The sequence below is a fragment of the Sminthopsis crassicaudata genome, chromosome 6 (genome assembly GCF_048593235.1).
Source record: "Sminthopsis crassicaudata isolate SCR6 chromosome 6, ASM4859323v1, whole genome shotgun sequence".
Lineage (NCBI taxonomy): Eukaryota > Metazoa > Chordata > Mammalia > Dasyuromorphia > Dasyuridae > Sminthopsis > Sminthopsis crassicaudata.
This window is the reverse complement of record NC_133622.1, coordinates 173586519-173608208: the sequence shown is the minus strand read 5'-3', so window position 1 is coordinate 173608208 and position 21690 is coordinate 173586519. Positions and strand designations below refer to the sequence as shown.

The window sequence follows — 21690 nt, the reverse complement described above, 5'->3', positions numbered from 1 at the left end:
TAGTGTCCTCAGGGTTTTAGGTCTGTTCTTCCCAATCTCCATAATAGCTATCAGAGCTCTTTTTGCACTTTTGTTCATTTTTAAAGGTTGAGGTCTACTCTTAGGGCAAAGGAAAGATTGTCCCAAATTTCCTCTAAAGGCAATAGCAGCTTCACTTTGCCCTGGGGACAATGCTACTGGCTTCTTTCCTGCTGGGTGGGCATGGCCAAGTCTCACATTATGCTGGGGTTCAGAGGTTCACTGTTTGCCTTCTGTAATTGTGCTAGAGGTCTCACAGTTAGTCTGCTGATCTACTGGCTTCTGAACCAGTATAGAGTAGCTAACACTGCTGTATTTTGGCTAAGAGCATCTGAGTAGATTCTCCCCCTCTCCCCCCATGCTGAGATCTCTCCACCCTGAGTCTCCCTATGCTGCTGACCCATCTCCTCTCCCTCACCCCTTCCCCCCCAATTTGAGAGACCTTTTGTGAAGTTCTTCCAAAATAGCTTCTGCTTGAAATTTGTTAAACTTAACTAATATTTGTGGGTTCTGAACCCATTCAGAAGCTTGATCTGGTGTTGATCTAAGGGAAGCCAGGTCATTTTACAGATGAGGAAACTTAAAGCATAGAAGGTTAGGTGACTTGCCTATGGTCACCCAGTAATAAGTGTCTAAAGCCAGATTTGAACTCAGGAAGATAAGTTCCTAACTCCAGAACAAGCATTCTATTCACTATGGCACCATCAATGGGCCATAGTTCTCCTGTTTCCAAATCACTGTCACCAGTACCCTAAAAAGCAAGACTCATAGTGAGTTAACCCAAGGGTCCACTGGTCCAGAATTCTATTTCTGCAGAAGTATCCAAGAACATTTTGTACAAGCAGCTCATCCCTAACCTAATTTAGTTACATCCTGCTCATGCAGTCCTGTTTATATTTCTTCTTATTACCTTTCAAAGGTAATAAGCTTCTCACATTTACTATCTTATATACACAACAATCCTCAAAGAGCTAGGAAGATGTGGCATTCACTTTGACTGTCAACTGTATCTGAAACACTGCAAAAAAGGGCATTTACTAATGCCAGATACTAGATGACAGACTAATATTAAGAGAAAATACACGATGATAGGTAAAATTATGTCCAGGTAGCTGAAAGGTATAAAAGAAATATATGTAATATGTCAAAAGTCTCAGGCAGACTTTTTGGATGCCTTGTATTTCTTTCTTTTCTTTTCCCCCTTTTCATTCTCTCTTGAGTGTGTATGTGTGTACATATATATATATGTGTGTGTGTGTATATATATAATACATATATTTAAATATAAACACTTTTTCTTTCTTTCTTTTTCATTTTCTCTGTTCTTTTGCTCTTCCCTCTTTTCTTAATTTCTTTCTTTCTTCTTCTCTTCTCTCCTCCTGTATTCTTTTCAACCTCAAGGTGTGTACTTTAAACATCATCCCTCCTCTGGGGTGGCAAGACTGAATGGTTTGGTAGAGGGGGAGAAGAAGAAATTGCCAACAGGCAATGGGACAGTGGGAAGCTCCAAAGGTTCTTTCCGATTTCTATCTCTTTGGTTTAGCACCAATACTTTCTCTTTTTCTCTTGGCCTAAGATATATGACAGAAGGACATGAGGGTAGGATAAGGTCATAGAGTCATGGGAGGAGTATGCTCAAGTCAGTTCAAACCAATCACAACAATACACATTTCAGTGTAAGCATTTATACTTTAGAAACAGGCAAATATCATAAATCAAAGCTTGATTTATGATTTTATTAGTTGTCTAGACCAGATGTATCAAACATGCATCTGCATGGGGCTTAGATTAAAATATAACAAAATAAATAAAAATATAATATGTTAATATATCATTTTCTAAGTTAGTGACCTCATTTTTGACATTTCCAGACAAAACTGATACCACGGGACTAGACTTAAGTGATGGAGAAAATTTTTATAATAAAGGTTAAGCTTCAAGATTATTCTACACTCTAGCCCTGAGTCAGTTGTTAAACACATAGGGTGCACCAGTATATAAGCTGGCCATAATTCATAAGTACAATCCTGAAAAAAATCCCACTGAGTACACAACATGACATATCAGAGCAGAGGGTTCAAAATCCTGGCTCCACTTGGCTGTGTGATTTTTAGCAAAACACTTCACATGTTAGAGTTTATATCTGCACAAATCTAAAATAAAGAGGTTGGACCAGATGACTTTTAGCATCTTTTCCAACTCTGACATTCTATTATTATGTTTTTGTTCAGCTTAAAAAGTTCATATGGATGTGATCTCCACATAAGGGAGTAAAAAAATGCTGGAGAATTCAGAATATTCTGAATGTTGAGAAGACAGCAACTGATTTTTTGCGTCTTTTTTATATCCCTAATGCCTGGCACAATGCCTGGTACAGAATACAAAAGAGATACTTAATAAATGTTTATTGAATTATATTTCCTTTTTGTTAATTATTAAGTTCCAATAATTGTTTTTTCTAGATGACTATACTGGGACAGGTAGTATCATATTAAAACTTTATAAAAATGTCCTTTGTTGACTTTGCACAATTTTGTATTTGAGAGAAATTGTAATCTCTAGATATATCAGCCTTTGGTAGATCTAGGCCCTCCACAAAGACTGTAAATTTAGGGAATTCTTAAGAACTGGACAGAAGAAATTGCCTGAACTACATTTAAAAGAGCGTTGAAAACCGTCATATGCTCTTTTAGTCTAAGCCATTGGGAGAAAGACTCTTCCCAGGTCATCAGAGACTATCTAGGATGGAGGATATCGTGAAATGAGCTAAATACATCCAAAAATGATTTACTAAGAACTGAAAATATTTAATTGGGAAGAATTTGATGGGGATAATGCAGTGAGATTCCTGATCTGCAGGTCACTAAGTCATTCATACTCAATAAAGAATTTGGAAATTTGGGCTGCTGATGCAATCACTTGGTCCCATGATAGCACCAGGGATTAGAGGATACTTCCAAAGAAGATTGGCCACTGAACCAGAGTCACCCACTTAATAAACTTTAAAGGGAATTACAATAAAATTTTAAAAATTTATTTATTAGTTTACAGCATTTATTTTTATAACATTTTGATTTCTAGTTTTTTTCCCTTCTTCCTTCCCTCCCCTCCCCTCTCTCCCCAAAAGTTCCTTCCTCTTGAAATAGAGTCTCACCCATCAGAGGACTAGATACGTTTGTATCTTCCTCTGCATCTCTCCAAAGTCCACCTCTTATCTCTTCCTCCATCTACCTCTGCTGAGTTTTTGATGTTTTATAATTCTGCAAAAATTGGCATGGGTCACATTATGAGCTTTTCTGAACTCCTGAGACAAAGTGATTTGCACAAGAACACAGAGATAAGTAGCAAACCGGAGACATGGAAAATTTTCTGACTCTCAAACCAGGATTCCTTTCAAACCACTGGAGGTCTGGTAAGGAAGAAGAAAAGGTTCCTGGCATCCCACCACTGTGGGATTCATATTTATCTTAGTGTTCATAAGCATCTTCACAACAAGGCATGGGGAAACAAGGACGTTGCTGAAAACAGACTAGCTAGATTTGACCAGTTCTGCCAAATGTCCCAGACATAATGGGCAAAACTATTCAAAATCTACAAAAAGACAGGAGAAAGAAAAAAAATCAATTTTCCTTCATTGTTAATAATTGTTAATAAGCAATAATGATTAATTTTACTTCTTATTCATAAAATCCCCATTTAAAAACAAAACTCCTTATTTATTAGTTGCTCTATTTTTCTAAGGAACCCAGAATCCCCAGAAACCATCGTATATTTTGCAAAGAAGGAACCTGAAGCCCCAAGAGGTCAGGCAGTAAGTGTCAAAGATATGATTTAAACCTATATCCTTTGAATGTCAACCTTGGTTTTTTCTAATATACTCCACTCCCTGGTGGGAGGAGGGAAGGAGATTTTGACCAATGCCAATGACCTGGATTGTATCAACTTTCATTCGGAATTTCAGTGACACTTGTCTTGAGTAAATTTATCTTAGCTAATTCCTTTTTAAGTTATGCCAAAATGTCTGCCTGCTTTTGGTCACATCCTTGGCTACACATTTCAGGAGTAGGCGCTCTCCACATTTTTATTAACGAATCATAATAAGTAAAATTCTGCACTAGGATTCTGTCTCCAAAAGATAGGGAGTCACTTCCATTCAATGAGCATTTGTTAAATGCTGGCAGTCACAGGAAACATATGAATCACACACATATCAATATTATACACTGAGTCTCAACAACACACTATTTCTTTTTTTGCCATGTGCAATTGGAATCTATGTTGAACTGCTGAATGAAATTGGCAACAAAGAAAGCTTGCCAGGCAGTAGAGCTTTCAGAGTTAGAATAGAGCAGAGCTGCTGATGTGGTCTTCCCAATGCTAGTCTAGAAAGCCAGGCAGCCCCCCTGGACATCACAGAACCTTTAATAATAGATGACACATATAAAGCACATACTTTGCAAAATTTACAAATATTATCACATTTGGTCTTCAAAACCACTCTGTGAGGAACGTGATATTATTATCCCCATTTTACCAATGGAGACCCTGAGACAGACAGAAGTTAAGCAACTTGCTCAGGGTTACACAGTAAATGTCTAAGGAAGAATTTGAACTCAGGTCTTCCTGACTCCAAACCTAGAATTCCACCCAATACTTTACTTCACTATATCATTAGCACTGGGAGCTACTATAATATATGATTCTCTTATAAGATTATAGGTTTAGGACCCTAAAGGTCATCTAGCCTAAACCAGTTTCAGATAAAGGCAGAAGGAAAGGAAGAGCCAATCAAAATATTCTTGGGTTTGTGTGGGGAGTGTGTAAGAGAAGCAGCAGCAAGGCAGGAGATTCTGAGGGGAAGTAACTAATTATTGCACAAACTAACTGTAACAGGGCTGGAAGAAAAAAATTGGGGCTAAGTATAGCAAACTAACTCTCCACTCTTTTTTTTTTTTTTTTTTTTTTAAAATAAATAAGCTATCTCTAAATGTTCTGAGGGGCCTTTTGGTGGCACTACAATGGATAGAGTGCTCGGGTTGGAGTCAGGAAGACTTTTCTTTCTGAGTTCAAATTCAGCCTTAAAGACTTTAACTAGTTGTATGACCTTGGACAAATCACTTAGTCTGTTAAAAAAAAAAAATCTGGAAAAGCAAATGACTGGGACAGCTAGGTGGCAAAGTGGATAGAGCACCAGCCCTGAAGTCAAGAAGATTTGAGTTCAAATGTGGCCTCAGACACTTAACATTTGCTAGCTGTGTGACCTTGGGTCACTTAAACCCAATTACCTCAGGAAAAAAAAAAAAAAGCAAATGGCAAATCACTCCAATATCTTTGCCAAGAAAATCCTAAATGGGGATCATGAAGCGTTGAACATGTTTGAACAATAATATTCCCTCAGAGTATAAGGGCAAACAGAACATCATGGTTTGGGGTGGCAGGGGATCTAAGTACTAAGGTCTCTATCTCCAAAGGGAGTTTCTTCACCATTCCTCCACACTTTCCCCAAATGTCCATTGAATCAAACTAGTCTAAGAGAAAAACAACCACTGCACTTGATTTGGCTTCATAGGATGTAGATTTGTATTCTCTGAATTCTTGACAAGTCTATTATGGCTTCCATTTCCTCCTTCCTAAAATGTGAGGACTGAGTTTCTACTTCCAAAGGCCCTTCCAGCTCTGGCTCTAGGATCCCATAAATGACTAATTCTAACTGGATATCGTAAACATCAAGCAAAAACCTGGAGTTTGGGATGCTCTCCCTCCCCCAGTCTCTGTTAACTGATCAGTTGGGCCTCAGTTAGTCAGTCATCTGTGAAGCCCAGCTTGAATGAAGACCCCCAAACCATAAGTGACAGTCTCAGAAGCATCATGGGATCTTAGATTTCCAATGGAAAAGGATATTCTGAGGGCACAGAGCTCAATGTCCCCATTTTACCCATGAAGAAACTGAAATCCCCGGCGAAGGGATCTGCCCAGGATCTGAGGCGGAACTCCCAGCTGGAATCGGAACCCCGCACTCCTCCTCTTTAATTGTCCCCTGGGGCACCCACAAGCACGGAGGCAAGTGCGTGCACAGCCTAGCCTCCTTTGGGTCTATGCAGAGATTTCAGGGGATCCGGGAACTTGAATGGGGTAAAAAAAAAAAAAAAAAAAAATTACGTCATTATTTCAACATACTTTACTTGTATTTCTTTGTAATTCGAGGTATTATATTTTATGCATTTAAAACTAGTCTCCTGGAAAAAAGGCGGGGGGAGGGTATTACGGAGGGAGGGAGGGGGAAGGAGGGAGGTTATAGACTTTGCAAAATAGCCAAAGGGGTCCATGACTCAAAAAAAAAAACAAAAAAAACCCTAAGAACTGAATCACCCAGGTAAGGTGTGCAGCCCCAAGGACTCTTTCCTTGCCTCTCCTCGCCTTTTCCACTCTCGCGTGCGCGCAGCCACACGCTCACCTCCACCCACACTCATTGGGGCACGCACAATTACGCTCACATACCCTCCAGCGAGCTCGCCTCACCTTGAACTCCTTCTCGATGTTGGCCAACTTGGCGAGCTCGTTACTGAGCTCGAGCGCCGTGAGCACGGGGTCCTCGCTGGCCAGGGACAGGTAGGCCGGGCTGGCCAGGCCGCGGTAGGCGTTAATGCGCGAGCGCGAGTGGCTGAAGGAGTCGCGCCTCTGCTTGTCCGAGCAGTCCGGGCACTTGCAGAAGTAGTCGTGCGGCCGCTCGATGCGCGCGCCCTTGGTCAGCAGCATGTGCACCACCTCGTACTTCTGGCAGTGCGCGGCCAGGATGACGGGCGTGATGTCCGGGGAGAAGCGCGTACCGTCCTCGTCGTACGCGTAGAAGTCGTCGTCCCGCAGCTCCTGCTCCCCGGGGCTCAGCGTCAGGCGGCGGCCGGCCGCGAATCCCGGGTGGCTCAGCAGAGCCTCGACGATGCGCACGTAGCCCTTGCTGATGGCCAGCAGCAGCGCGTCGCCGATGCGGCTCAGGTTGTCCTTCTTGAGCAGCAGCTCCGTCACCTCCAGATGCTCGTTGCCCACGGCCAGCTGCAGCGCGTTCTGGCCCATGTAGTCCACGCAGTTCACGTTCAAAGTCTCCGACTCGTCGAGCATCTTGCGCACGACCGGGATGTTACCGTACTCGGCGGCGTCCAGGAAGCGCTCCTCTTCCGCGGTGAGGCTCGGCCCGCGGGCGTTAAACATAAACGCCGGGCCGCGCACTGCCTGCCGCCGGCCCTTCTCCCTCATGGCCAGCCTCTTGGTCATGCATGGGCTTCGTTCCACAGACCTAATTAGCAGCAAAGAGAAAGTCACTGGAGGTGACAGCTGGACTCCCCCTCCGCGCCTCCCCTTCCTCCACACCCCTTTCCCGGCTGCCAAGCTCAAAGTCCCCTTTGGCACTCTCCAAGGTTACCCGCAGCCTTTCTCTTTTTCAGTGCCAACCATTAATTAAAGACTCAACCAGGGGTCTGTGAACTTAAAAAAACATTTTTCTTAAATAATTATTTCATTATAAATTGTTTCCTCTGTAATCTCATGGGGCTTGTTTTTTTTAATTATTATTATTTTTGCCTTTAAAAACGATTCTGAGAAGCCCTTAAACTTAATCAGACTGAAAAAGGGGTCCCTGTCACAGAGGATTAAATACTGCCTTTCTTTTTATTAAGTGTACCCTCAGTTCTTAGCACGTAGTAGACTCTTAATAAACTCAGTAGAGTTGGATTGGATTACATTATTAAGAGGTGACTTGCACTGTTGTGTAATGGCATTTTTACCTTTTAAAGAAAAGTAAGTTGTTTTGTAGTGAGGTGACTTGTCATTTTCTTTGTGATTCAAATTTTTTAAAGTCAGGCAAAAAATTTTAATTTTTTTCTGCACTCTACTTTTGTTCTAGCAAGAAAATGGAGATGCATACTTCCTCCAAATTTCTTCAAATATATATCATCAGATTGAAAGTTATTATCTTTTGAAAAATCATAAACTATTCCCAAAAGGCTGCACTTTTTCCTAAATTCCCAACACAACAGCCCAAACTCTTCCTATGCAATTTCCTTCTCTGTAACCATCACTTGCATTTTAAAAAGTCTAATACTATAGATGTACCTTACCTTCCTCTGAGATTCTTACTAGTTGAAAGATACAATCTTTTTTTTTTTTTTTAAATTCATTTTCATTGATATCTTTTGTTCTTTTATTGTCTCTTTATCACCTCCGGGATCAAATGCAAACAGTTTAGCATTTGAAGTTCTTCATAACATGGCCTCTTTCTACATTTCCTGTCTCCTTACTCTTAATTCTCCTTCATTAAGCATACATTCTAGAAATACAACACTGGCCTACATGCAGTCCCTCATATATATCACCCCACCTGCCATCTCTGTGCCTTCGCATTGACTGCCTCCACTCTTGTAATATTCTTCCCTTTCATTCATGCCTTCTAGTTTCCCTGTTTCCTTCTTGATTTTGTTCAAATACAATCTTCTCTAGAAGTCCTTTCCCCTCTCCCATCCCCTCCAGTTGCTAATGCCCTCCCCTCTCAGAAAGCCTTCATCTACTCTAGTTATATCTTGTTTCTCCTATTTATTTGTTGTCTCTCCCATTGGGAGAATGTTATTAGCTCCTTAAATGTAAATATTTTGTTTTTGCCTTTGTGTCCCCAATGCCAGGAACACACTAAGTGCTTAACAAATGCTTGTTCACTGGATTCATGTACCAGTTTGTTTAACTATCTTCCCATAAATAAGCATCTATTTTGTTTCCAGTCAGTGCACAGTATCTATGTGGAAATTGATGGGATGCCCATTAATTGAGGAAGGGCTGAACAAGTTATGGTATATAATAATATTATCTTTATGCTGTAAAAAAAATATAAAGGAGATGGTTTCAGAAAGACCTGGAAAGGCTTATATGCACTGATGAAATGTAAAGTAAGAAGGACCAAGAAAACATGTACATAGTAATACTATAATGATAATCAACTATGAAAGCCTTAGTAATTCTGATCAATACATTGATCCATCATAATTCCAAAGGACTCATGATAAAATGTGCTATCCACCATCAGAGACCTGATAGATTCAGAATGCAGATTAATTTTTTTCCTTCTTTATTTTTCTTGAAGCTTTTTTTTTTTTAAAGGGAGAAACATGACTATTATGGCAATGTTTTTGCATGAAGTCATAGTATATTGGGCATCATTTCTGGTTTTCTCAATAAGTGAGAAAGAGTGGAGGGAGATGGAATTTGAAACTAAAAATAAAATAAAATGTCTTAAAAACAGCTGTGGTGTGGTCTGTAGGAGAAGGACTGAAATTTAGAAGGTAAGACTCTCCTCAATGGCTTTCAAAGCTAATAAGACTATTTCAGGTTGAAATGGAATGTTGAGAAAGCAGGAGAGTGGTTTTCATGTATTTTATTTATGTGTGAATGAAAATTGAAAATCTCTTCTGTTTCAACTTACAAGGATTGTCCTGTAAAATGACTGTCCAACTGCTTCTATCCTATTAAATTTTGAATCTTCACACACACAGGGAGTAACCACTTTCAATAAATATTTGTCCACTGAATGAATGAATGGGAGGCATTGTGAATGAATTGGACAGCTTTATGAAGCAGTGTCAAGATAAGTTGGTTTGGAGTCAAGAGACCTGGATTCGGATCTTACCATCCCTCTAGGCCTCATTTTCTTTATCTGTAAAATGAGCAGATCAGACCTCCTTTTCTCTTGGGTCCTTTCCAGCTCTACATCTGTGAATTGTGAATTGATAATAAATGAGAGACTGAAAGGTTGTGATGATTAGGAAAAACCACATGATTCCCATTCTCAGAAGAGGCATCTTCAAAATCTGGGGTAAAAGTAGAACACTACCCACACCCCCAATTTTTTGATGTACCTAACTGAAGAGACCATTGCTAAAGAGATTCTTTCTAGTTGTCTACTGATCCCCAGGTCATTCCCCCTTTAATACAAGTACTTGAGTGCTAGGCCTAGCCTCTCCATTCATGTTGCTGTCCTCAAACACTCTATCTTCATCAACTTTATCACTTCTCACAACTTCACTTTATCTCAGCCACAAGCAAGAATTATCATTCCCTTATTCTCAGTCACCCATAATTCTTCAGCCTCTATGATCCAGAACTGCAAAATTCCTTTCTCTGACCACAACTTTCTATCCTTTCATCCCTTTTCCTTCCTTATTCCTCCTAAACCTCTTCATCTTCATCTCAGCCTACAGTCTTTCTATACCTTTCTGCTCTGACTTTATTTTCCTGTCATAATCTTGACCCTATAGTTATCCAGGTCAACCATACACTGTCTTCTGAGTTAGAATCTATTGCTCCCTTTTCTCATCACAAACTAATGTCTTGCCAAACCCAAACCTTCATTCACTTAAATGCATTCCATATCCTTTTTGTTCAGGCTGCCAAAGATCTCAACCATGGTTGACTAGTTTCCTACAAATTTATGGTATCTAATCTCAATTAGATCCTCACTACTTATTCTTTACATTGATAATTCTTTCATTCCTTGGTCATTAATTCTCTCATTACCCCCAATAACTGTTTCAAAATTTCTCTTCTCTCCATACACTTCCTATGTCATATTCTATATATGACTATTTATAATATTTGACTACTATAAATGTATCCCTCTCTTCTCCCTTCTCTTCTCTTCAGAGAGCTACTTGTCTACAAATTCAATTCCAAATCATTTAACTCCTGATAATGAATAAAGTCTGTAAAAAGAGATGCCCTCTTTCTCAGAGCTAAGATCCAGCAAGCAGGCTGTGTCCTGAACTTGACATAGCAATAATCCTTTTTATGCTCAGAATGAGCAAAGTGTATATGCTTGGACCAGCACCAGATGTTTGCTGAGGGATTTAGCTCCCCCCATTTCCCAGGGATATCCATCTGATATTCACAATCTTTGTTTCTTGTCACTGATGGGTACTACACTCCTATTTTTGTTAGGGGATTCTGGTTCTATTCCCCACAGGGTGGGAATAACCCCCAAGACTTGACACAATATGATTTCCACAGGCCCATGGGAAAAGTAACTCAAAATCTAAAAATGATTATGTCATAATCCAGCCCATTTGTCCCATGTAAGATCCGCCTTTAGTCCTCCTTCTTAAGACAGGGGTGGGACTTTGCAAACATCATTTTCCTTACTCTGAAATTAATTCAACTTCTATTTGTGGTCTTGATTCTCATGTCTCTGGCCTGCTCTATTTGGCTCTGGCCATCCACAAATTAGAGGTCTGTTCTTATTCAGTTGACAAGTCTCTTGGTCATCTTAATATTTTTCAAAATTAGTTGTTTTTCTTTGTCTTCTCTCCCTCAATGACAGGAAACAACTTTTTAACCTCTCTCAAAAATCTTAATAGAATTTTCTTTATAAACTTCTCTTCACATGATTTTCTCACAAAATAATATTCAAGACAGTTATCCCAAGAAAGAAATCTACACCTTCTTTCTGTCACATAGGCTCTTCATAAATCCTTAAGAGACACGTATTAAAGACAACACTTCTTAACTCTATTGGGAATGATAGTTCACATTAAGATATTTCTCTTTCAGGAGGTGACCAGTAAATTCTTTGTATTTCCAGTTTGCTCTCTGGTTAAAAGAGACTGGGTAATTTTCTATTATGACTTCTTGAAATAGTCTTTATTAAAAAAAATCATGGCTTTTAGGTACCCTAAAATAGGAGCAGCACTATATGATAGAGTACTTAATCTTGGGTCAGGAATCCCTGAATTCAAACCCAGCCTTAGGTACATAGTAGCTTATGACCCTGGAAAAGCCAACTTAACCTCTGTCTCAATTTCTTCATCTGTAAAATAGAGATAATAATAGCTCTATTTCCCAGGGTTGTTATAGGGGGAATGAGATTATGATTTTAAAGCACTTCTTATGGTGCATGACATTCTAAGTACTCTATAAATGTTGGCTATCATTATTAGGGCAGATAATTTACTCAGTGGAGAGAAGACCTGAACTCAGGCACTTACTGGCTTTGTGGCCCTGAGCAAGTCACTTAGTTCTGTTTGCCTCAGTTTAGTTATTTGTAAAATGATCAGGAGAAAGAAGTAATAAACCACTGCAGTATCTTTACTAAGAAAATCCTAATGGGGTCACAAAGAGTCAGACTAGATTGAACTACAACAATCTTTATTATTATTGTTATTTCTCAACAAGCTGTTTTCCAGGTCAATTGTTTTTGCTATGAATTACTTGACTTTTTCCTTCTATTTTTGTTTTCAGTCTTTTGAATTAGTTTTATTATTCTTGTTGTTTTATGTAGTCATTAATATCAATTTGTCCATTTTAATTTTTAGGGAATTTATTGGGTGGTTCAAATTTTATACTTCTGCCAAGCTATTAATTTTCTTTTCAATTCTTTCTTTAACAGCTCATTTCTTTTCTAATTTTTCCTCTATCTTTCCCATATCATTTATCAAATCATTTTTGAGTTCTTTTTTTTTTTTTTAAATCTTGCTTTGTCTTTTCCAGGAATTGTAGTTGAAGCTGTTTCCTCTGAGGCTTTGCTTATAACTGTCTTGGAGTCAATGTCTTCTTCTGAGTTTGAGTCTTGAGTGTCTTGGTCACCATAATAGTTCTTTATGGTGGAATTCTTTTTGTTTTATTCATTCTTCCACCTAACTTTTTGAGTTCAGACTTTGAGGGCTGGCTGGCCTCTGCAATTCTGGAGAAAGTGTCTGGTATAAGGCTGTATATTCTTCATCATGCTGCTGCCTTCTTTGGGTAATTGAGTGTTATATTATTCCAGTTCTTCGGGGACAGTTCAGTTTGGAAACCTGCAAGTTGTCAATATTCCTAAAGTGGTCTGTTCCAAGGTAAAGCCTGAATGCTGCCCTTTTGGTTTACACTCTGCAAATTCCTATCCTGGAGCTATGTCTGAGCAACATATTGTCCTAGCTAAAATTTCAGCAGTCACTATTACCCAGCTGAAAAGCCATACAGGTTCAAAGTGCCAGAACTGCAGATTCCCTCTTGTCTTGGGATTTCTACCTTGATTATTTGGCTGAAGACCTCAGACTGGGCTGAGGACTGGAACTGAAATTTCACCCAGCTCCTGGGTCAGATTAAACTGGTTGTGTTATGAAGGGAATGGGGGAATGAAAATGGAAGGACCTAATTAAGCTCTAACAATAAGGTTTCAGCTAGAGTAGGTCCAAGAGAAAAAAGAAAGATGAGATTACCCAATCCATAGGATTCGACAAATGAATAAATATGGGAATGGGCATCTTAGTGATACAATGGCTAGAGCATTGGACCTGGACTCAGGAAGATTAATTTTCCTGAGTTCAAATCTGACATCAGACAATAGCAATGTGACACTGGGCAAGTCACTTTTTGGTGTTGGTCTCAGTTTCCTCATTTGTAAAATGAGCTGGAAAAGAAAATGGCAAATCATTCCAGTATCTCTGCCAAGAAATCTGTAAATAGGATCATGAAGAGTTGGTTTTGAACCACAAAAAAACATGGGAGCAAACTCCTATAGATAATTTCAAGGGAATGGTAGTGCTACTGCTAAATCTTTTCTATGGCAGTCAAAACAGACATAGGCTTAAAAGAGATGGCTAAGAGATTTAGGCTTGCCTTGAGAAATCCCCTTTTCCCTTTATTGTAACATTTCTCCTTTTCCCCTCTTCCCTTCTTCCGAGATCCTTCATCACAGAGGAAAACTCGTGCATTATGAATAAATTCACACTAAAATGGCACTGACTTCATGGGTAACACCTCTGAAACATATTTGCACATTAACAGAAAACCTAAGTTGAGAATACTACTTAAGCCAAAGGAGAGAGGACATGCTGGGAATCAGATGATCCAGGGCAGCCCCACTTACTCTGCCATAAACTTTTGCAACCAAGGAGCTTCTGGACCTCAGTTTGCTCATCTAGAAAATTATCTGGTAGACAAGAGCAGGCAGTATAGTACAATGGAAGAACACTAGCCCTGGAACAAAGGTGTGCTGATAAATATTTTAACAACCAGCTCTCTCCCTAAAAAGTTACCAAGACATACTTTTCAGTTTAATGTGTATTATTATTGTTATTATTTTATCCATCACTTAAGTCTAGATAATCAACAAAACATTAAATCTGCCTTGATTTGTATGTCTTGTGAATTTTGAGGTACAATTACTTACACTAAAAATTTGTAATTAGTTCTCAAGCATATCTGTGCCTCGGACTCTAAGAACAAGAGTTCAAATCCTGAATGTGCTGCTTATTACTATGTCAGCTGGGACATTTCTCTGGGTGTCTAGTTCTGCATCTGGCAAATGAGAGGGTAGAATTAGATGTTCTCTTTGATTCATTCCTCTCAGCTCTCATTCTTATGATATAGGCAATAAAGACCTTTTCAACTCTAATATTCTATGAATCTATATAATGATGAATTCTCAGGCACTAAGGTAAAGATATTCACTTCAAATATTTATTTATCACCCATTAGCTATATGATCCTGGCCAAATCATCTAATCTCTTTCTGCCTCAGTTTTCTCATCTGTAAAATGGGGATAATAGCTCCTTCCTCTCAGAGTTGTGAGGATAAAATGCAACAACATATGTAAAGTGCTTTACAAATTTTAAAAGAACTATCTAAATGTTCAGTATTGTTATCATTTTTATTATTATACCTCAATCACTATTCTAGACATTGGAGATACAAAGACAGAAATGAAAGAAACTTACATTTTACCAAAAACCCTCCTTTCCATCACATTATGTCAGTAATGATCTACTTCACCTACACTAAAAATACTCTATTATAATAATCAGGAGAAATGATATAGAACTTTAAGATTTATAAAGATCTTTACAATATCATCTCATTTTATCTTTGCAATAATCCTGAGAGGCAAGTGCTCCATTTTATAGTCGAGGAAACTGAGACAGAAAATGGTTAAAGAACTTGCCTAGGGTTACCCTATTAGTATCTGAGGCTGGCTGTGAACTCATGTTCCTGACTTCTGGCCCAATACTCTATCCACTGTGCCACATAGCTGCTCTTAATAAACTTTTTTAGTGTGAGCTCTTATAAAATCCTCTTCAATCTATCTGCTAGGACTTCCAACCAATTACCTTCTGTTACTTTTGCATATATTTTATATGCCCTCTTATCTGTTTTTGACAACACCCACAAGAAACAGTGACTCAAGTAACTTATAACAAGGTACTGATCTGCTAGATCAAGCAGGAAGTGCTTGTGCAGGAAGGCAAGTGGTATTAGAGTTGCCATGTTGAACTGAGAACTGGGAGAAGTTAATGTGTCTGAGGTTGGATTTGAACTCATCTTACTGACTACAGACCTGGTGCTATATCTACTGCAGCATCCTTTCCGCTCTAGAACTCGGATACCAGGAGAGACACCTCAATTGCAGATTGTCTATCATTTTTTTCCCGCCACACTTTAGGATTTTGTCTGCAGGGATTGCAAAGTTATGTCTAAGAAGGGGTTGGAGAAATAATGAATTGAAACTCAACAGAATTCTTTCCTATATAAGCATTAGTGCTTGGTTTGCAAAGAAGAAGACTTAAAAGGAAGGCTAGATTTCAATTTGGCTGTTGAGCCATAGATGACCAAGTAGTACTCATGGACAACATCATGCAGACATCTTCCCCTCTGGGTTGGTTTTGCCTCAGTGCCTCAGTGTACAGGGCACTGGCCTTGGAATCAGGAGGATCTAGGTCCAGACCCTCTTTCAGATTATTGTATAATCTGAGACAAGCCACTTCTCTTGACTAAGCCTCAATTTTCTCATCTGTAAAATGAGAGATTGGACTGGATAGCCTCTAAAGCACCTTCCAACTTTATTACCCTCTAAGTAATTAAGCAAATAAATAACCAAAAGGAATTGGGCACATGTATGTGAACTGATCAGCCAAGGCATTGTTTCTGGAAAGAGTACAATACTCTCTCCAGGATTCTGGGCAAATTTCAAAATGAGACACTTTGTACCTAAAATGAGTCCCTATGATCTCTGTGTCCTCAGGTCAAGAGTTCCTGGAAGTAAATCTAGTTTCAACCCTTCCTATAGGACCTATGAGACCATGGACAAGTTATTTCATCTTTCTGTGCCTCAATGTACTCATCTATAAAATGGGCATCACAATGTAACATGAGAATCCTTGTGATATGGTAAAAATAGTGCAGATTTTGGAGTCAAAGGACCTGAATTCAAATCCTACTCAGACACTGAATAGCTGTATCATCTTGAAGAATGGGAGGTGGAACATTTCTCCTTTTTGATATTCCTTTATTTGTAAAATGAAGGGGTTAGATTATATGGCCTATAAATTCCCTTCCAGTTGCACACTTCAGTATTTTGTAAACCTTAGAGATTATTGAAAACCTAAGCCATCAGCTGTCTGCTCTGAGAATTTGCTGTTGTGGTGTCCATGATCCTGTACTCAGGTCTTTATTTGACTATTTGACTAGAGCTTAAATTCAGGGCAGGAGAACGGGCAAGCCTATCTTCTTAAAGAAAACATTTCATTTTTTATATTCTCAGTAAAAGAACTCATCTCCATATGGCTCTCTTCTCTCTCCCACCCATTAACTTACCTTTCCTCATCTGCAGAAGGAATCTCTCTTAAATTATGTGTAACTATATAACCAAGAAGCTATATAGTATAGTGAGAAGCTGGGGAAGCTAGACCTAAATTCAAATTTTGCCATGATCACTTTCTAGCTGTGTGACCATGGGCAAACTACCAGTTTCTCTGAATCTCCTTTTCCTCATCTTCAAAGTGCTGTTAATATTACTTACAGGACCAAACTCAAAAGGTTTGTTTTAGGAATCCAAAGAGCTCGTGTAAGTCAAAAGTTCTTTGCAAGTCATAAAATGAGAAACAGTTCCTTAGATTGGAAAGAACATAGATTTGGATAGAGTAATCAACAAACATTTATGAAAAGTCTAATATATGTGCCAAGCTCTGTGTTGGGTGCTGGGGATAGAAACACAATGAATGAAAAAATCCCTACTCTCGGGAACTCAGCCAAAGTGTTTACTCTGTCACCCACTGGCCCTGTGAGACTTAGGACAAGTTATCTTCCTTTTTTATGACTCCCAATTCATAAAATTAAGGGGTTGACTACCTAAAGTCCCCTCAAGCACCAAAACTTTGGTTATTTAATTATTAAGAAACACACACACACACACACACACACACAGACACACACACCCCCATATTAGCTATAAAGATCTATGAGAAAAATATTCTGTCTACCCACTAGACTAGTTCTGTCTGACTTTTTGTGATCCTAGATAGGTTTATTTGTTTGTTTTCCAAAAACGCTGGAGTGGTTTGCCTGTTTTCTTCTTCAGTGGCTTACGGCAAACAGGTTAAGTGAATTGTCTGGCATTACACAGCTAGCGTCTGAGGTAGGAGTTGGACTCAAGTCTTCCGACTCCTGATCCAGTGGATCTATCCACTGAGCCACCTCATATTCTCTACCCTTTAGGCTGGTCTATATGAAACAACAAAATTGCCTCAGAGGATTGTTTCACTGACCCAAAACTTTAAAAAGCAATAAGAACCATCTCCCTTGTGTCCTTTTTCTTCAGGTCAGAGTCTTCAGGTGTTCTCTTTAAGCTGTCTCTCATGTTTAAAGAAACAATATGCTCAAACTCAAATATTGGAGCAAATTCCATATTTTAAAAAATGACAAATTGGCCAAAGGATGGACAGTTTTCATCTTGCCATTTAGAAGGGATTGATGCTGAGCATGTAATGAAAGGCATATACACCATCTCTCTCTCCCTCCCTCCCATCACAAAATGTTAGAACTAGAAGCTGGCAGGGATCACTTAGTCATTTTACAGCTGAGGACACTGAATGAAAGGACATGTTCAAGGTCAAATACTTGATAAGAATCAGACTGCATGTCAACTCTTTGAAGAGTAGGTAGAGGGAAAGAGCTCTGAATCTGACAGCATCTAGATTGTAACCCTGGCACTGCTTTTACTCTACCTATGACCTTTTGGTCAAGTTTCTCTGAATTCAAAGGATTTAGAACTGAAAGGTAGTCCAAACCCTTAATTTTTTTTTTTACATACTTTAAAATTTAACATTTTATTTCCCTCCAATCACATATAAAAATAATTTTAACCCCCTCATTTTAACTGAGACAAGGTTTTGCCTTAAGTGATTTATCCAAGGTCACAAGAGTGGTAATCAGTTCATTCAAATTTGAACCCAAGTCCTTTAACCCAAATCCAGAACACTTTCCATAACTCGGACCTAGTTAAGGATTTTTATAATCCTTTATGTGTTCCATGGACACCTTTGACAATTTGGTGAAACCTATGAACTCCTAAGAATATTATTCTAAAATTCATAAGATTAACTAAAAAAAACATGAATTATATTGAAGTTAAATTCTCAAAAAATCAAGTTAACAGCCCCTGAAGATGAATTGTAAGATAAGGTTCCTTCGCAGTCTGACACTCTTCGGTCTTGAAACTCCAGACTCAGAACCCTCTTCACTTTCCCAAGTTGCCTCCCGCACCTCCAAAGCCTGTCTCCGATTCAGTAGCAATTAATAGATACTCAGTACATCAGTACGCTGCCTCCTTATGGAAAAGGACCGTCCTTGCTTGTTTTAACAGCGAGACAGGTGCGCTTTGAAACAAACTAACAGGAAGGAACTTGCTGAGGAAGGTGGGATCTTGGTAGAAGGGGTCTCCCAACTTAACGGTATTGCTCTGCTGGCCAGGGACCAGAGGCCCCGAGATCGGGTTGGGGTGTGCCTCCCTGCGGGAAAGACTCGCAGGCCGCCAAGCGTGCCGTGCTCTCTCTCCCTGACCCGGCTGATCGTTCCTCCCTCAAGCTCCTTAAATCCTGCGGGGAGCAACATACAGTTTCCGAAACTAGCCACGCAAAAGCCCCTCCGCTATCCTCCCTAAGGCCCGCAGCCTCCCCAGGCTGAGAGGTTGTCATATTTCTACCAATCAGAAGACTAGATGTGCGACTGACCAAAGTCGCTGTCCCTTTCCGGCCATGTGTGTTGGGATCTTTCCCTCCACTAGAAGGACCCAGTAGATCAGATGACCACTGAGCTCCCACCACCACCTTCACATAAAGGAAAGTTCCTCTCCTGCCCTCCAATCATTCTACCCTTCAACTCTAGCTACATCTGACATCTCTCCTTTGTGTAGGTTGAACCAGACGGACACAGTTGCCCCACCCCTTGTCAGCCGAGCGGGGAGAGGAAGCCTTTCTTCCCGGCTTGGGGCCAATAAGCGCGTAGTGTGATCTAGAGGAGTAACGAGGCTCGCTGCGGCCAATGAATGGGGGAGACCCAGGCCTCCCTCGTGTAGCCGTTTGAGGGGGGAAAGAACAAGTCTATTGCTTTAGGTATCCATGAGGCAGCAGGGTCCTCCCCGCGAGCTCGGGTGGCTCTGCTTCAAGTCGCCCAGCTGTATGTCATTGTCTTTGCCCATCTGTCGGCCTGTCCTCAGGACAATTTCTCTGGCTTGCCTGTCTGCCTGTCTATCCGAGGCGACCGACCTTTCCTGTCTGATTTCTGTCTTAGTGTGTGTGTGTGTGTGTGTGTGTGTGTGTGTGTGTGTGTGTGTGTGTGTGTGTGAGTGTGTGAGTGTGTGAGTGTGTGTGTGTGTGTAGTGTGTGTGAGTGTGTGTGTGTACGCGCGCGTATGCCTGCTGATTGCCTTTCCTTTCTTCCAGCTCTATTTATCTTCGAGTCTACCAGCCTGTCTGCCCTTCTGATTTTCCGATTACCTGTTTCTTTGTCTGCCTGTCTGTCACTCTCAGATTAAACTGTCTCTCAGTCTCTGCTTGCCCGTCTGGGGCATCCTGTGTCTTCTGCCTCGTAGCCTCCTTCTGTCTGTATGCCTAGCCATTTTCCTGCCTGTCTGCTTTGCCTATAAGTCAATCGGCCTGGCTGTCTGCTTGCTTGTGTTGGGTGTCAGTGCCTTAACCTATCTAACCTAATTATCTTTCTGCTTTTCTATTTCTCCGCCAGTCTACCACTTCTGTGTCTCTGTCTCTGTCTCTTGTTTGTCTGTGTCTCTTTCTCTGTCTCTCTCCTCCCCCCACCCCTTTTCTCCTTCCCTCCTCTGTCCATCAGTCTTGTCTTGCCCTTCCTTCTGACAGCTTATTTGCCTGACAGTCGTCTCCCATCTCTGACCCTGGTACACCGGCCCGCCCCTCCAGTCTTTGCTCCTAGCAGGCAGCATCCGGGGGCGCCATGAGCGGGCCTATTGGCCAGCAGAAAAGTTGCTCAGAGTTTCCCTCGGGCTGTTTGATTGAGGGTCAGCCCCGCGACCTGGGGCTCAAAATCCTAATTTCGCACTTCCAAAGGGGCCACCTGCCCCGTCCCCCTCCCCGTTCCCCTCAATCCTTTGGCTCCATCAATCCAAGCCCGCCCCCGAGTGCCGGCGTTTGGAGATTGTACTCACAGGCTGCTGCCCAGCGGGGAGCGAGGCAATTCTCCGCCTAGGGGCTCGGCCGGGTTCTCCCAATAGCCGGACCGGGGCGGTGGCTCCAGCCCCCCATTGACTCCCCTCCAGCCCCAGCGGCCGCCGGGCTGCTGCTGCTGCAGCTGTTGCTCCTCGTCCTCCTGAGCCGGGAAGGTCACTCTCCCGCTCGCCGGCTCCTTCCACTTCTTGCCCTGGGTGGACATAGCGGCGGGCCGGCGGGGCTCGGGCTGGGGCTCAGCTCAGAGCTGGGGAGAGCGGCCCCCGAACCCTCCACTAACGCCTCGCTCCGCCCTGGTCCCCACCCTTCTGCCCGCTCGTCCCGCTGCCCGGGAGCGGGTGGCGAGGGAAAGCCCGAACCGAGGCCAGCCCACGTCGCAGCCCAGTCTGCACCATCCAACCTGCCCGGGAACCAGCTGCGGCGGCCAGATGTGCGCCTTGGGCAGCAGCGGCCAGATGTGCGTTTTGGGCAGCGACGGCCAGATGTGCGTCCAGAGCGGCGGCGGTGGTGGCGGCGGCGCGGGCAGCGGCGGGGCCCCTTCGGGCAGCACAGCGAGCCCTCCCTCCTTCGCCCTTGCCTCTCCTCGAGCACCACATCGCTGGCGAGGACAGCATCATTCCCATGGGGAGAGTAAGGGCGGGGCGGGATGGGGGGCGGGAGGAGTGGAGGGACAAACGGGGATGGGGTGGGGGTGGGGCGAGGGAAGGCAGGAGCGGGAGACAGAGCTGGAGAAAGACGGACAGTCTCGCTGCTTTTGGTCAAGACCGGGAAGACACGAAGGGCGAGAAAGGAAGGACACAACTTGCTCAGACCTTGAGAAATGAGGGAGGAGGAGAAGCCCCTGCAACCTTCCCTTTGACTTGCAGTCGAGAGGGAGATCTTTCCCACTGAAAGATTCAGGCTTGGAAAGCAAAAGGGGTTTCCTTTCCTCCAATCCCGCCTTTCTCTTAACCACCTCAACTTTCCAACTTCGGGCAACAAATATTTTTTCCGCTCTTTGAAATAATTGGGAGTTCAAGTTTGTTCATTTGGGGGCAACTTTTTCTAATCCCGAATTGTAATTGCAGAAATTTGCATCACACCTCAGGTTGTAATTAGGGTGGCTTTTAAAACAAATAGTTATTCACAGTCTGCCACGTGTAAGTGACAGTGTTGACAAAGAAAGGCGTTAAGACTGTATCCTTAAGGAGCT

General features: G+C 41.5%; 1 protein-coding gene across 1 annotated transcript in view; it reads right to left on the bottom strand.

Moving 5' to 3' along the window:
* The window catches only part of TRPC3 (transient receptor potential cation channel subfamily C member 3), an 87619-nt gene extending 66532 nt beyond the window's left edge, over nucleotides 1-21087 (bottom strand). The window contains exons 1-2 of the mRNA XM_074276400.1: nucleotides 20480-21087; nucleotides 6538-7309 (exon numbers count right to left, since the gene is read on the bottom strand). Of these exons, the coding sequence (XP_074132501.1) occupies nucleotides 6538-7309; nucleotides 20480-20703 (996 nt within the window). The 5' untranslated portion in view covers nucleotides 20704-21087. The remainder of the gene's footprint in view (nucleotides 1-6537; nucleotides 7310-20479) is intronic.
* Nucleotides 21088-21690: the final 603 nt, after the last annotated feature.